This window comes from Podarcis muralis, chromosome 5 (assembly GCF_964188315.1).
Source record: "Podarcis muralis chromosome 5, rPodMur119.hap1.1, whole genome shotgun sequence".
Classification (NCBI taxonomy): Eukaryota; Metazoa; Chordata; class Lepidosauria; order Squamata; family Lacertidae; genus Podarcis; species Podarcis muralis.
In genome coordinates this window covers 92,888,351-92,902,872 of record NC_135659.1, presented here as the reverse complement: position 1 = coordinate 92,902,872, position 14,522 = coordinate 92,888,351, and the positions used below count along the sequence as shown (strand labels likewise).

The 14,522-nt window shown below is 42.5% G+C and overlaps 1 protein-coding gene and 1 long non-coding RNA gene across 3 annotated transcripts; one reads left to right on the top strand and one right to left on the bottom strand.

Annotated features, from left to right (window-relative positions):
- On the top strand, positions 1–7,191 carry LOC114599735 (uncharacterized). 2 transcript variants are annotated; one of them, XR_013393034.1, is made up of 3 exons: positions 1–412; positions 1,402–1,474; positions 3,844–7,191. It is a non-coding gene; the product is annotated as an uncharacterized LOC114599735 (long non-coding RNA). The 2 variants fall into 2 exon arrangements; XR_003707361.2 differs by having other exon boundaries at positions 6–412; positions 4,126–7,191.
- Positions 4,754–12,950, bottom strand: GID8 (GID complex subunit 8 homolog). The gene is made up of 5 exons (XM_028735414.2): positions 12,827–12,950; positions 10,042–10,171; positions 9,407–9,603; positions 8,596–8,793; positions 4,754–7,629 (listed from the first exon to the last, which is right to left on the bottom strand). The coding sequence occupies exons 2-5, from the start codon at positions 10,157–10,159 to the stop codon at positions 7,456–7,458; spliced, it is 687 nt and encodes a 228-aa protein (XP_028591247.1). The 5' UTR covers positions 10,160–10,171; positions 12,827–12,950; the 3' UTR covers positions 4,754–7,455.
- Between the last annotated feature and the right edge of the window lie 1,572 nt (positions 12,951–14,522).

Genomic DNA, 14,522 nt, shown 5'->3' with positions numbered 1-14,522 from the left:
GCGATGCTTTTGCTATTATTTTTTATGATTCAATGACTCGTTTATTGGACATGCTGATTGAATTTAAAAGCGGGAGGGGAAACCCAACCACCGGCCCCTCGGCCAAGTGAATCCATTCGCCCTGACAGTTTGCTGGCAGAGGAAGCGAAAAGCTGCGCGCCGCGCGTTTGGGGTGGCGAGAGGAGTTTTTATTTCGCCCTTCTGCAATAAGCACCAAGTCCACGTGTCACTTTTTTCAGCGTCTCCTCTTCCTGTGTGGGGATTTCTGCAGGAAGTCTCGCCGCAGAAGGTCGAGGCTGCTCGGGGGCGATGCTTGCAAAAGGAGGAGCCCGGGAGAGACGCGTTTGCAGACAGATGCAGAAGTCAGAAAAGGCCAAGGTCTCGCCGGAGGCGGAGATATTTCAAGAAGCAGGTCAGGATGATGCTATCCAAGATCCGAAACAAGATGCGTTGTTGTGCTGGGCGATTTGGAGATCGCGCGCGCGGTTTTTGCTCTTTCGTTCTTTTGCAGAATCTATTGCCGAGCGCACGATGCAGCGTCTCCTTTCCCCGTCCCTAGAACTTTGCGCTCTGAGATTGACGTCTCCCTTCTCTCTCCAGCAGCGCCTTTTGATCCTGTTCGTCATGTTTACAAACAGGATCCGGTGGAGGGATCGACGGGTGGTGGAAATTGCCAAGGGCTTCTGCACCCGCAAACAGAAAACTGAAAGCAGATGCGTAAGAGAGGTGGTGCCTGCGCGCTCCTCTGCTATTGCTGGTTCTCTGTGAAGCCAGACTGTGCAAACTTAGTGCATCAAGTCAGTGCTGCCCTCTTTGAAGGAATGAAATGAAATACAGTACGCACTTCCCAGAATGGGTGCAAGACACACAGCCAAATAAAAAAAAATGACAGCATGTTTCAACTTGTTTACCAAATCTGCCACTTTGGAAATAGGAGCTGCTGGGCAGAGTAAAGGCAAAGGGACCCCTTACCATTAGGTCCAGTTGTGGCCGACTCTGGGGTTGCGGCGCTCATCTTGCTTTATTGGCCGAGGGAGCTGGCGTACAGCTTCCGGGTCATGTGGCCAGCATGACTAAGCCGCTTCTGGCGAACCAGAGCAGCGCACGGAAACACCGTTTACCTTCCCGCTGGAGCGGTACCTATTTATCTACTTGCACTTTGACGTGCTTTCGAACTGCTAGGTTGGCAGGAGCAGGGACTGAGCAACGGGAGTTCACCCCGTCGTGGGGATTCAAACCACCGACCTTCTGATCGGCAAGTCCTAGGCTCTGTGGTTTAACCTACAGTGTCGCCCGTGTAGTGAACTATAATTGTGATGCATGTATATTTATTCCTCAAATCAGTAAAGGTGCTTCAAGGTGGTTTACAACACTATCGTGTTTTTTCTTTTTCTTTTGCAGGAAATCTCTGGAGCATTTGCTATGGTGCATCGTAACAAGTTCAATAAGAAAATAAAATATTGTAATAATTTAGGTAAGAGGTGGTTTTTCCGGCTTTCCAATCCGATACAGAGGTCTCCCCACTTATGCACGCTCGATTCATTCCGAACCGCACGTATGTGTGGTGCTGGGAAATAATTAAAGAAATCAATCTAAACTGCAGAAAGGTGTGACAAGGGCAAAAATGACCCAAAAAGTTGGAAAACTGCAAAAATGTTGTGAAAGGGGCAGGAAAACAGCTAGCAATCCCAGGAGATTTTGCATCCGTCTTTGACTCCTGTGGAGAGTTGGAGCTTGAGAAAGGTTTGGAGGGAGCGATTGTGGCGGAGTTTGGCTTTTTAGATGGGTCTTCCACACTGTACATAATTTTACATATTCATGTGGTACCCAGGAACGTAACCCCTGGGCAAGTGGAGAGACACCTGTATTTATTGTAAGCAGATGAAAACATGGGTTACTGGACACTGCCCTAATTCCCTCCATTTTCTACTCGTTTTGCCCGTTGAATTGAATAATTGGATTGGCTATAAATTTGCCACATTTAACCCATGACAGCTCTTGGCCCAGTTGAGTGAACATCAGTTGGAGGCTTATAGGCCTAGTCCACCATCCAGAAAATGTCCATTGGCTGAGTCTGCCCACATATCTAAATATAAGAACCAGGTGTATAAAATAGTATGGTTGAGCAATCCAATCAGACTTTCTCTAGTGTAAATGTACACTGTTGCAAAGGATCCCGAATCCTCAGTGTTTAGGAAATGAAGGCTTAGGCAGTAATACAGTCATTTTGGATACTACAGGGTTTAACACATGAATTTAAGCAGCTCTTATAGCATAGCTTGAACTATGCGCACATGGTTTACTCAGAAGTATAGCTTTGCTTTCTTTGCATTATACGTGGCCCATACGTTCTTAATACATGTAGAAAAAACAAACAAGGCACTCTCACCGGTTAGGTTATCTTCATATTTAAGGCTGCTAATTTGGTTCATGTGACAAAATTATAATTGACAACCACTTTTGACCATGTAGCTCTTAAGATTTTAGGAATGTCAGTGTGGGATAGAATAAATCAAATGTACATACTGCTTACAAAAATATAGGTTTTACCTTTCTTAGATGCTCTTACACATTTCAAAATGTGTATTAGTCCCAGCGCAGGGATGTTGCTTAAATTGACTCAATTAGTTATCCTAAAGGACAAAGTTCTTTTGCATACTGAAGAGTGCAGTGACATTAAATTCTTTGCCTAGTCTACAGCTAAGGATCACGTTGCACCCTTACTGAATGTGTGTTTTACATAATGCAGTGTTCTGTATGCATACTCTTCCATTGTCATAATAACCTCTCATCCTCTTTGAAGAGAGTTCTAATCTCCTTGAGAAATAATGAGGGGAGAATCAGGATATTGTAGCTCTCGCAGGTTTAATGAATGCAGCATGCGTAGCTGTCATGTTCTATAAAATCTGTACCTTCTTTAAAACAAGCACTTATTCCCAGAGAATCCCACCCACCCAATCACATTTTGAAACAGAGATCCTGTTTAGTCTCAGCTGATCTCAGAAATACAATTTCTGGACTGTGGCACTTGTGACTCCTGGGTTCCAGTTCAGCATGCTTTGGGTGTTAATTCTTCCTCCTTCTCACAATAGCTTGGGCTTTTAGGAAGCTCTAGCATTCCGTGCAAATTGCATTCATGTCTTTTCTACTGCTCAAATCCATACTTTTATTATATATTCTTTTAAATGGCCTTATCACACGTTGAAGGCCCCCTTCTTAGGGGAATTTTTAAACTATAAACCAAAGAGCACAATCACTAGAGAGAAGGAAAATAGGAACCGTGTGCCTTTGGAAATGCTGATTTTTTAAAAAAGAAATATGGATTTCATTAAAAGGAAAGAACATTGGTGACTTACCTGTAGCCTCAGCTCAAAGCTAGGTATGGGTTTATTCTTTTTCTGTCTTTTAAAATATTCCATGAATGTGGTCTTCATTGAGCCAAGAAATCTATGCTAGGAATGTTGGTTTTTATGGAAAATTAAGGGGATTGCCAGTTTAGAGCAATATATGGGTTAGTATAGCCCCCTCTGGTCTCCACCCTGCACTCAGCTCTCATTTGTGGCTCCTAGAAGTTGTCAACATGCGACAGCAGCCACACCCAGGGAGCAGCTTCGACTGGCCAGCTAAACCAGGTGAGGGTAGCCAATGGGTCTCAAATCCTAGGTGAGTTTGGGACTCCCCTGCATGTGAAGATTGAGCGGATGAGACCAATAGTGGGTCCAGTGGTCAAGAAGACTGTTTCTGCCCCTGCTGTAGAAGGAAATGAGGGGCAGATGGGGCTCATCAACCTGGGAAGGAAGAAGGAAAACTCTGATCCTAAACCTCTGCTTCCTTTGGGAGAAGAAAGGGCTAAGGAGTAAACTCTACACAAATCCGGAGTGGAGCCCCTAAGATGGTTGGATTGCATCTTGTACAACTCCTGCAGCCAGGCTGATGCCAAACGTATTACTCTGCTTTCCTTTGGAACACATCAGAGAGGCTGAGAAGGCTGCCTTGTCGTCTGGGCAGCCCAGGACCCCCATACATACTGCTCAGGCTTAAACACCATGGAAGGTCATTTTGGTGCTGCTAACGCAGGGGTTTGACTTCACCCCCAGAAGTGTATTCTATTGTCTCTCGGAACAGATGGAAGCCAGAAACAGATGGAAGCCAGCAACACTACGGAACATATTCCTCAGAAACACCACAGGTTGCGTCCAACGCTGCATTGCAAGCTGAATGTATTTTTGTTTGTGAAGCAGAACGCCACCTCTTCCTCCTTCCCCCTGCAGCATGCTGCGCTGCCCTCAAGTTCTGTTCCAGAGCAATGGGGAAAAAGTAGGTCTATAATCCAATTAAATATGTCTAAAATTTTCATATCAGTAAAAAAAAGTTGTCATAACCAGTCATGCACACGTGTTTGCCTTTTAAGATAGTGCTCATCATACATTTTAGTATTTGCTTTTTAAAAAAATTAAATTTACTCTAATTATCACTTTTTAGGTCATAAAAATATCACTTGATTATAACATTGCCACACACAAAATCATTATGCAAATCACCACATTTTGATATATAAAGGTCTCAGAAACGAAAATTTTCTTGATATGAAATTTGAACCTTGTTGAGGAATATTATTTCAAGGGTACACACAACCCTGCCTCCTCTACAGTGACTGTTAGCAGTTACTAAGTGTGAAAGAACGGGAGGCATTTAAACTTATTTTCCACACATACTTTGTATGACAGCATTTCAAAAACACAAATGTAAAACGTATTGTTCAAAGTGGTATTTAATGCTAAGCAGTTAAGAGTGGCGATCTAACATTATGGAGCTAACAAAATTGCAACCATTCATCCATAGCCACCAGGATAAGACATTTCTCATGCATATGACAAATTCATTTACGTAGTGAGGGCTGATTCCTGTGTACAATATTTCATAAGTTATGGTTCACAGCCTCCCCCATTTGAGAATAATTCAAACTGATTATATTATATTTTGTATATGCAAACTATTTTATATACACATGAATATAAAGATCCCTAAAAGTACCATTGGGATGACACCCTTGAACTTTCTGTAAAATGCATAGCTTTCTTTCATACCATTTTAAATATTTTCTCTCAAGTTACCCAAAAAACTTTACAGATTAAAGCTGCTTCAGTGTGTGATATTTTAAAAAAACCCAAAGGAAATAAATCTCAACTGTCATATTTAAATCTCTTGGGGAAATCTCACATATTTGGCTCTGAAATTAAATGAATTAAGTAAGCTAATGGAAGTTCCAGTTATCTTTGCACTCTTGGAAGAAACCTTGTGCTCTAAAACACACAGGAATCTTCTTAAGCAGGGTTGCAGTGCAGTATTTCTGGTGCAGTGACCTGTTCAACTTTGTGCTGAAAGCTGAAACTCCAAACATTTTCCAAACCTGCACTTTTGCATCCAACAGCCAAGAACAGGAAGAAAAGCTAGTCATAGTTGAGGAAAGGTTTAGAGCCATTTCACTTTCACTGTTTCACATTGTCCTTAAAACAAAAGATCTTTATCCACACGAATTGCAACTCTCTGTTCTTGGTTAAATGCAGCTACAGGTCATTTAACAGGAAACATCTGTCAGGAGCAAAAAGCTAGCCCATGACACTAAAAGTCAGGTGGTCCGTTTCGCAACAGCTTAAAACTGTGTGGCATCAGAGCTTCAGTTGGTGAAGACGGACTATATTCAACTAGACTTGTGAAACTAGTATATCTCAAAAGCTTGCACAAGAGTGCCTTCTCTAGAGCCAAGCTTCATACAAATGCCAACAAGTTTTCACAGTAGTCATCAGCAACTATGGGCACACATTTCCCCAGGAACCTCTCCCAAACAATTTCCATATATTTCTAATAGGTTTGCATGGAAGAGATTCCAAGTATGAAATTTATTGTACTAGCGAGTCCCAGTGACTAGCTAAGCATGCTAGAAGCCAAATCGTTTTAGGTTTATCATCTACCCACTAAGCTTAGGTTCTGAATGAATCGTCTAAAACGTTACTGAATTGATTGTGCAAACTGGGAGGAAGCTGCTTTCATGTAAGATTTGCAGGGGAGGCTTGTGCATGTGTCGGAATTAAAACTACAGTGGCCAGATAGCCACAGGACTATAAGCAGCATTATTAACAGCTTTTCTACTGAATTCTGCCGTTTCCTCAACAGCCCTGCTGGCAACTTAACTGAATGGGTGTTTTGTATCGCCATCTTTGAAATAGCAAGGGTTAGTGCTTAATACTAAACAGCGGAACAAGTGAACATTCCTTTTAAGACAGTCATACATGCGATGCAGCATCCCACACCTTAGCAAAAATTACAAGGCAGCAACAAAATAAGAGGGACTTCGTGGAATTATAGGGCCTTTAGCTGGTGTAGAAATAAGCTCTATCAGCGTGATTCAAAATACCAGATGGGAATTCCAAGATGGAAGATTTGTAAAATCACAGTTCTCTTTACCCAAGGCAGGAAACTTGATAAAACCTCCACCATCATTATTATAAATTACAGCCCAAGAACTTCCATGCTATTTCAGTGTATCGGCATTACATCGGACGTTTATTCTAACTGGAAATGGCCCCAGCCATAACAACAAAGCTCAGTATTTTATACCCACCCCCCAAGACACACTGTTGGCATTAAGGTTGTAGCTACCACCCACACCAATACTACAGCTGGTATTATTATTTTTTTAAAAAAATAAACAAAACCCCAATGAAAGAAAATCTAATTACCAAGTGATTTCGTGTCTTGTTTCAGAGGCATATTTTTGTCATTCTTGAAAACTATAAAATAAAAAGCCTTTATTGTCAGCAATACTTCGAAGAGAACTAGGCCCATCATGAATATAACATTCAGCCCCATATAAATAAGTCACCAAGGTGTGAAAAGCAAGGGAATTATGTCCAATTACAGCGTACAAGCTTCCTATGCTATACTCTATGCAGAAAAACAACATTGCCATGAGGTTTACAAAATGATCACTTCAACCAGTTGCTAGTTTATAAATAGGGAATGCATATTTGGCTATAAATTAACACAGAAAATAGTCAATATTCAAGTGAGAGACAGGTTAACTGGAGATTTGCCAGGAGCTTCAACATTAATTCACTGGCCACCGAAATGTGTTTCAGTAGCCAGACATTACAAACCTTCAGCACAGTATATATATATATATATATATAAGAAAGACTTGGTTTTTTGCTTAAAATGTATGACAGTGCATAGCCTAAGTCAGATGGTCAAAGTGATAACAATGCTTCTCAATGCTGATCTGCATTTTAAAAAGGGACCCATCTCCCTTTAAGTATGCTTGCCAAGAAAAACAAAAAAACCCACACACAACCAAATTGCAAAGTCCTGAACTGTAGTAAAAATATTTCAGTCACAGACTGATTAAAAATGTATATAACTGTGCAGTTCCGAGTGTTAAATGTCCACCTGCACATTTTACTTGGGTTCCTCAATTGTCCCCTTGCTGAGGTCTGTCATTTTGGGATATTTTACTTTCTTCTGGTCCAGCTCGTTCTGAGCCCACAGTAGTAATTTCAGTAATTTAGCCAGCTTGGGTGTCGACTCACGATTTTCATAGTCTAGAACAGCTTGGTTAACTTCGCTCCAAACCTAGAGAGAGATGAGCAACTCAGTTTAGCACAATATATGCATATGTCACAGAGAATCAACGTGATCCACCAACAGTTTTTGACCTGAAAGACTAAATTCCTCCGCAGGTATCATGACCTTGTGCAAGCGACTAAATATCAGTCTCAAGCCTCCCCCCCCCCCCGGTAGAATACGAACTATAGAGCTGCAGGATATTGCAGAGCACTTAGCAAAATAGAAATATTATAAAAAGTAATCGTCTTTTTCAATTTCCAAAGAAAGAGGTCATGCCAAGAGGCTCTCGGTGGCTATTTCCCAGCTCTGTAACTTCCTTTCAACAAAGCTCAGACGTTAGTATCAAATTCCACAAAAACATCAGCATTTAATTGAAGAGTGTTCCTCTGATAAAAATAAAGCTCCTTATCAAAACCTCAGTATGGGTCTTTTTGAGATAAAGGGAGTGGTAACTTAGAAAGCCTACTGGAGTGGTAAAAGTCACCTATATTTTCCTTTTTCATCCTGTTAGAATAAAACAGAACAAAAGTAACTTGTTGTTCTAATGTTCACCAAGTAAAAGTTGCTCCCAGCAACTGACCAGCTGAAGCTGCAATTCTAACCCCCCTTACCTGGGAGCCATTTAATTTAATAGGACTTCCTTCTGCGTAGACACATTGTGCTGTAAAATGTCAGTTGATCAACCCAGGGATTAAACTGGTTCAAGCTTGCTTTTTCACAGAACATTTTAAAAATGCTACTCATCCTCAAACTTTGGGGCATAAGATGAACTAAAAATCTAAATAAGCTAACTGAAAGCCACCCGCAAACTTTCAGAAAAAAGCCACGTGATTTATTACAAAAGATGATGAAAAGTGAAAAACTGTACAGTCAGCTTTTCTTTATAATGTGATAAAAGGCAAATCTTAAAATTGCCCTTTTAAGAGGCATGCAGCATCAAATTTTTAGTTACAACGGATTAAGCGCAATTACTTTCTGTCTCTGCATCATGTTGAGCAAGTCTCCAAAAGGTGATTCTTCTGGGTTATCGAAAGCAAGCAGGGCAAGAGTGCGCTCCATCTCAGTCAGGCATTCCCGGCTCTCCTCGCCTTGTTCCGCTAGCTGCGTCTGAGCAAACTCCAGCGCAGCTTCTGTTTCACGCTGCCGAATCAACTCAATTAAATGCTGTTGCTGCACCAGCCAACCAAATAAAGGAAAGAAAAAAGAAATAGGGAGACCGTACAGAAAAATTAAATGCAGTTCATTCAGTTTCTTTCACTTGATCAATGTTCTTCTAAAAATATGTCAGCTGAAGCCTTTAAATTAGAAGTTGGGAACTAGCTACTGAAAGGAGTGTTAAAAGCAGCAATGTCAGAGAAAGCAGGTTACATTTGCTAGCATGAATTTTCCCTTGCTTCCCTATTTTAACTATGGTTTAATAGTATGCCTGAACCAGCACTAACAGTGGTTAATGGTAACTAGTTTCCCTCTTAAAAGAGGCGCTACAATTTTCTTCAGTTCCTGAAGTATCAAATTCAGGATACTTCAGGTTGCCTAAGACAACAGTTAATAACATTGCAGATATAATGCTAAACAATGGTTAAAGCCCTCAGGAGAAGGAAGTGGGCATATAATTCTGCTGCATACTCCTATCTACACCAGGCCAAAGTGTGTTAAGAATGCACGCCATACACACAGGATAACGAAACAGAAGAAGAAAAGGCTTTCTGAATATAGCAACCTTCCTTCACCACTGTCAATTAGTTTTAAATGTAATCAATGCCAGTTTCAATGTGAATCTTACCTGTAAGTGGAAGTAAAGGTACCGGTTCGTATCTAACAATTCTGGGTGAAGGCTGTTGATCAGTGCAATGGCTTCCTGAATCTGGCCTTTGAGGATCATCTCTCGAATTTTTATTCTTTCATCCAGGGTCTCTAAATCAACACTGGGCTCAATTCCAGACTCCATCCGAAACTTTTCTGCTGCCTCTTTGAAGCCTTCTGAAATGCAAAAAGAAACTGCTTGCAGAAAATGGAAATCAATTCAATCAATCATATTTGTATGTCACCTTTCCAAAATTAAGGCAGCTTACAACATTAAAAATCACATAAAGAAACATAGCAAAAGTAGTCATAAACAATAAACAAAACATCAAAAAGTGCAAAACCAATCGAACAATATCTGCATAAATGGCTTAAGTGGAACAGTACTACACTCGATATTTCTATAAATCCAGTTTCTTAAAACAGGATTCATCTAATGAATTGGCAAAGGCTTCTGCTTGGTCCCAACTGGTCAGGTGTGCTATCAGGAGAACCTCCAAAACAGTGTGCAGGGGGAAAGGTTAGTAAATTCTTGCAATACACAAATACTCCCAGGATGTCTCAAATGAATGGTTATTGTGGTAACTTTATTTTCTAAACCAGCTGACTGATTACCTGTAACAAGGTAGTTCATGATCAAGCGGTTCATGTCAGCTCTCTGGATGTGCAAATTATTAAGTTTTTCCATCCACTCGTCTTTTGTGATTTCATCGGGTTTTTCGGCATAACTCATTCTTGTCCCTCACTAGGAAGGGTGAGGGAAAAAACAGAGGCAAGATAAATTACTGTGAGTGAGCAGATACAAGAGAACAAGCAAATACCTCATTACTTTTCCGAGATGGCTTTTACTGTTCACTGCAAAAACAGCAACCAGAGACAGTAACTTATGCACGTCCTGATTTCACAGCTTGTACTCCATCAGGACAGCAGCTCAGTTTAGAGCACAAATGTTCTGTATGCAGAACATCCCAGGTTCTATCCCCCTGCCAGTTAAAACATTCTCAGATAAACAAGGGTTCCGGCTGGGACACAGAACAGCCACTATCAATCACAAGAGACAATTCTGGTCTAGATGGTCCAGTAATCAGTCTTGGCATAAGCAAACTTTCTATGCATAGATGAGCTGGCAGGGGTGTGTGTTTGAAGACTAGAAAGCACAAATCATGAAGTCAGGATATAGGTGAGTTGTCCCAGATATTAAAGAGGGAGTAGGAGAAAATCAAACCCACTTGTTATATGCAGGGGTCACATATTTAATGAGCAGTTCTACCCTAAAACGTGGCGTAACTATAGAATGGTTAATACATCTTATCAAATGCTCATCACAGTACCTGTACTGTTAATTACAATAAAAACAGCACTACATCTTATTATTTGTATGTTGTAAACATTTTTATACGTACACAGTTGTAATTCTATCAGTGTTTATTGTTTTTAATAATTGTTTATATACTTTGAGATTGTTTTTATCTGTAAGCTGCCTTGAGTCCCATAAGGGAAAAAGGCAGGGTATAAATAAATAAATATATAATAATAGTAGTGCTATTGTGACATGTAGTGGCAAGCACCTAATCATTATTGGCATTTATACATGTAGTGCTTTTTGAGTGCACAAAGGAGTTTTATATATATCCTCACAGTCATTCTCACAACAATCCTACAAAGTAGACAAGTGTCTTTACACCCCCCGTGTCACAGAACAAAGGCTGAGGAAATGTTGGCTTGAATATTGACACACATTGACGGAGCTGAGATTTGATTTTCTGGTTCACAGCTCATCTTCTGATGACACATTACTAATTAGAACAAATGGCCATGGCACATATATGAAGGCATCTCAGATCTGCTTTTGCACCTAGCTGTTCTCTCTTAACTTTGCCATGATCCAAAAGCACTTTTCAAACTATCAACATTGCAGAGGTGGGGAGAACTGGGATCAGGCACAATAAGTTTCAGTGAGGCTTTGCAGCAACTAAAGATACATATGCTATTAGTCTCACTGTTAATAATGGGTCCTGAGCAATCACTCCCTCAAACACTAAGCTTCCTGTTTGTAAAATAAAAGAACTAAGTCCCATGTTTATTTGTTGGAAGGACAGGTAAATAATCTTGGAATTGCTATTAAGCTGTATGGTTTAATCCCACCCTTTTTGGGTGCACGAAGGCTGAACTCCAGACTGAAAACTGGTATCTTGCTTCCATGAAATGTATCTTACTCAGTCTAGATGATTCTTTGACAAAATTTTAGGTTTAGTCACTTTAATTATCACTCACTAGCAACACTACAGTACAGTCTCATTAGGTCTTCAAGGATAGCATAGGCTGAACTGAAAAAACTGCTGAGGACTGTGTTGCAAAATATACACCTCGTAGGAGTCTCCAGTGAGGAGCTAACCGGAAGCCCTTTAAAGATAAAGCTCAAGCAATGTGTCACAATAAACACCTAAACGGAACTGCTGCGGAATCTATTAGGATAGATGCATCCCTTTGATACAGCTCCATCCAGAACTGAAACCGCTTTCCTCTTTCCAAAGCTCTGTTAAAAACCAACACGTCCCTAATTAAGACACGTAACATCCGAGGACGGTTACGAAGTTCACGGGTAGAGAAAAGATCGGTCTTTCTTTTTTCTTGCATGATATATAAGTTTCCATGTGTACCGAGTGCCGAACGCTCCGGTTTCCAAAAACAAAAGTCACGCCGAATATGAACCACGTGTGTTGTTTCTGGGTAAAACCGAAACATGAACGTAAAGGGAGAAAGCCTTTCCCCTCCTCCCCCCACCAAAAAAAAAAAGGTTCAGAACGAGAAGCGCCTTTTTAAAGCTTGAGGAGGAGAGGCGCTCCAATCCGTTTCGCACCACGCAGGAATCGGATCCAGTTTCTCCCCTTTTTATATATTTTTAATTTTATTTCCCCCTTTTTTATTAATAAAAGTGCTCCACGAAAGGTTGCATTTCCTTGAAATAAAAACGAGCGTGTCGGGGGAGCAGCGTATAAATAATAATAAAGAGAAGCGAAATCCCGAAGCTTGGCCCGTGCGGCGGGGAGGCCGCGTCGTGTCAAATGGGGGGGGGGGGAGGAGAAAGAAGGGAAAAACCCCAGTAAGGAAGAAGAGGCGGCGGCAGAGTCTCCCGCGGCATGAGCTGCCCGCCCACCGCTCCTCCCGGCCGCGTCTCGGGGCTTCCTTCCTCTCGCCCGCCGAGAGCAGGCCCAGGCGGGGGCGGACCCCTCGGCGCCACTAGGCAGGCCTCACGCCGCCCCAAAATGGCTGCTTCCCCCTCAGCCGCCGCCGCATCCCGCCACGGAGAAGGCCTCCATGCCCCTCACGGGGTGCCGCCGCCGCCTTTCCCCCCTCCCACAGGTGACCCTCTCCCCACCGGCGCCGCCATTTTACTCACCGACCGAGCTCGCCGCCGCCGCCTCCTCCGCCGCCGGGCCTTCAACGCCAGGCCCCGTCACCTGCTCCGCCCCCCTCCTCCCTGCGCCGCTCTCGCTCCCGCTCCCCCCCCCCACACCCCCGCCGCCGGCCTCTCGCAGGCCGCGCCTCTCGCGAGAGCTCCGCCAAAGCCGCCCTCAGCCAATCGCCTCCGAAAGGTCGCGTGGATCATAGAGACGAGGGAGAGGGGGGATCGGCACTGAGGGGAAAGAGGGAGAGACGGTCTATAGAGAATGGGCGTCCTAGAACGGCCTAAAAATCGTAGCGTTTGAAGGCGCTGCAAGGGAATCTTTGGCCCGGCGTGGGATTCGAACCCACGACCCCGTGATTGAGAGCCTCATGCGCTACCGGCTGAAGCTGTTAAGTTCTAATTTAAAATAATTATAATAATTCTCAAGCGACATACGAAAAGGAAACGATAAAGCTGTTTATAGTAAAAACAGTAAAACAGCATTATAGAACCTGTTGACTACAGGTGCAGGTAATTCATTCTGATGGAAGTGGTAAAGCCTGGGTGAAAAGACGTCCTTCTTGTGGGAAGGACATAGCTCAGCGTTAGAACTAGTGACTTGCATGCAGAAGGTTGGAGATTCATTTCCAGGTGTGTCTAGTTCGGGCTGGCAAGGTCCCCTGCAAACTGAGTAGATGTTATTGGGATGCACATTGAGGAAGTGCAGGTCCCTAAGAAGAATCCCCAAATGCTTAGAAGAGCTACCCAGCAGAAGCCTATTTGCATTTCTGGCAACAAAATTGTTTCTGTCTGTGGTTGTGTCTCCACCCTGTGCACCAAACCAGTTTCACAGGTTCTTCCACAACTGATTGGCTAAGGTGATTTATTTACGGTAAGTCATACAAATAATTACACTGATATTCATCAGTATCAAACTTTATTTCAGTCACAGACCAGCATAAGATAAGACACATGGATAAACGGAACACATAAGACTTTAAACAGGTAAAGAATAAAAACTAGTAATTAAGAGGTAAAGGTAAAGGGACCCCCTGACCGTTTAGTCCAGTCGTGGACGACTCTGGGGTTGCGGCGCTCATCTTGCTTTATTGGCCGAGGGAGCCGGTGTACAGCTTCCAGGTCATGTAGCCAGCATGGCTAAGCCGCTTCTGGCGAACCAGAGCAGCACACAGAAACAGCGTTTCCCTTCCCACCAGAGCGGTACCTATTTATCTACTTGCACTGCGTGCTTTCAAACTGCTAGGTTGGCAAGAGCAGGGACCGAGCAACGGGAGGATTTGAACCCATCGCAGGGATTTGAACCGCTGACCTAATCGGCAAGCCGTAGGCTCTGTGGTTTAACCCACAGCGCCACCCAGGCCCCAATTAAGAGGTGATTCTATCATTAAAATATCAGAGCCATTTACTACTATTACACAAAAAACATTTTTTTAAAGTTACAATCAGAAATCAGTTATTATGGAGAGAGGTATTCTTCTTTGCCTTATTTTTTATTCATAAAAATAGTTATACGTGTACCATTGAGCAAATGATCTGCTGCTCAGATAGCCCACTCATCAGCATCCATTGTTAATGGTCAAGCTACACTAAAAGCTTATGGGAGGATTTAGCTAATCATGTGTTCCATTTTTGTCTGTTACCGGAAAAATCCGAGGGCTCCCTTGGACAAAACAAAGACACCAACCAG

Coding starts and splice junctions, on each gene's coding strand:
- GID8 (XM_028735414.2), bottom strand. CDS start 10,159: ATGAGTTATGCCGAAAAACCCGATGAAATCACAAAAGACGAGTGGATG. Junction 8,794..9,406: donor ACCTTTACTTCCACTTACAG/GTAAGATTCACA, acceptor TGGCTGGTGCAG/CAACAGCATTTAATTGAGTT. Junction 7,630..8,595: donor ACATGATGCAGAGACAGAAA/GTAATTGCGCTT, acceptor ATCTCTCTCTAG/GTTTGGAGCGAAGTTAACCA.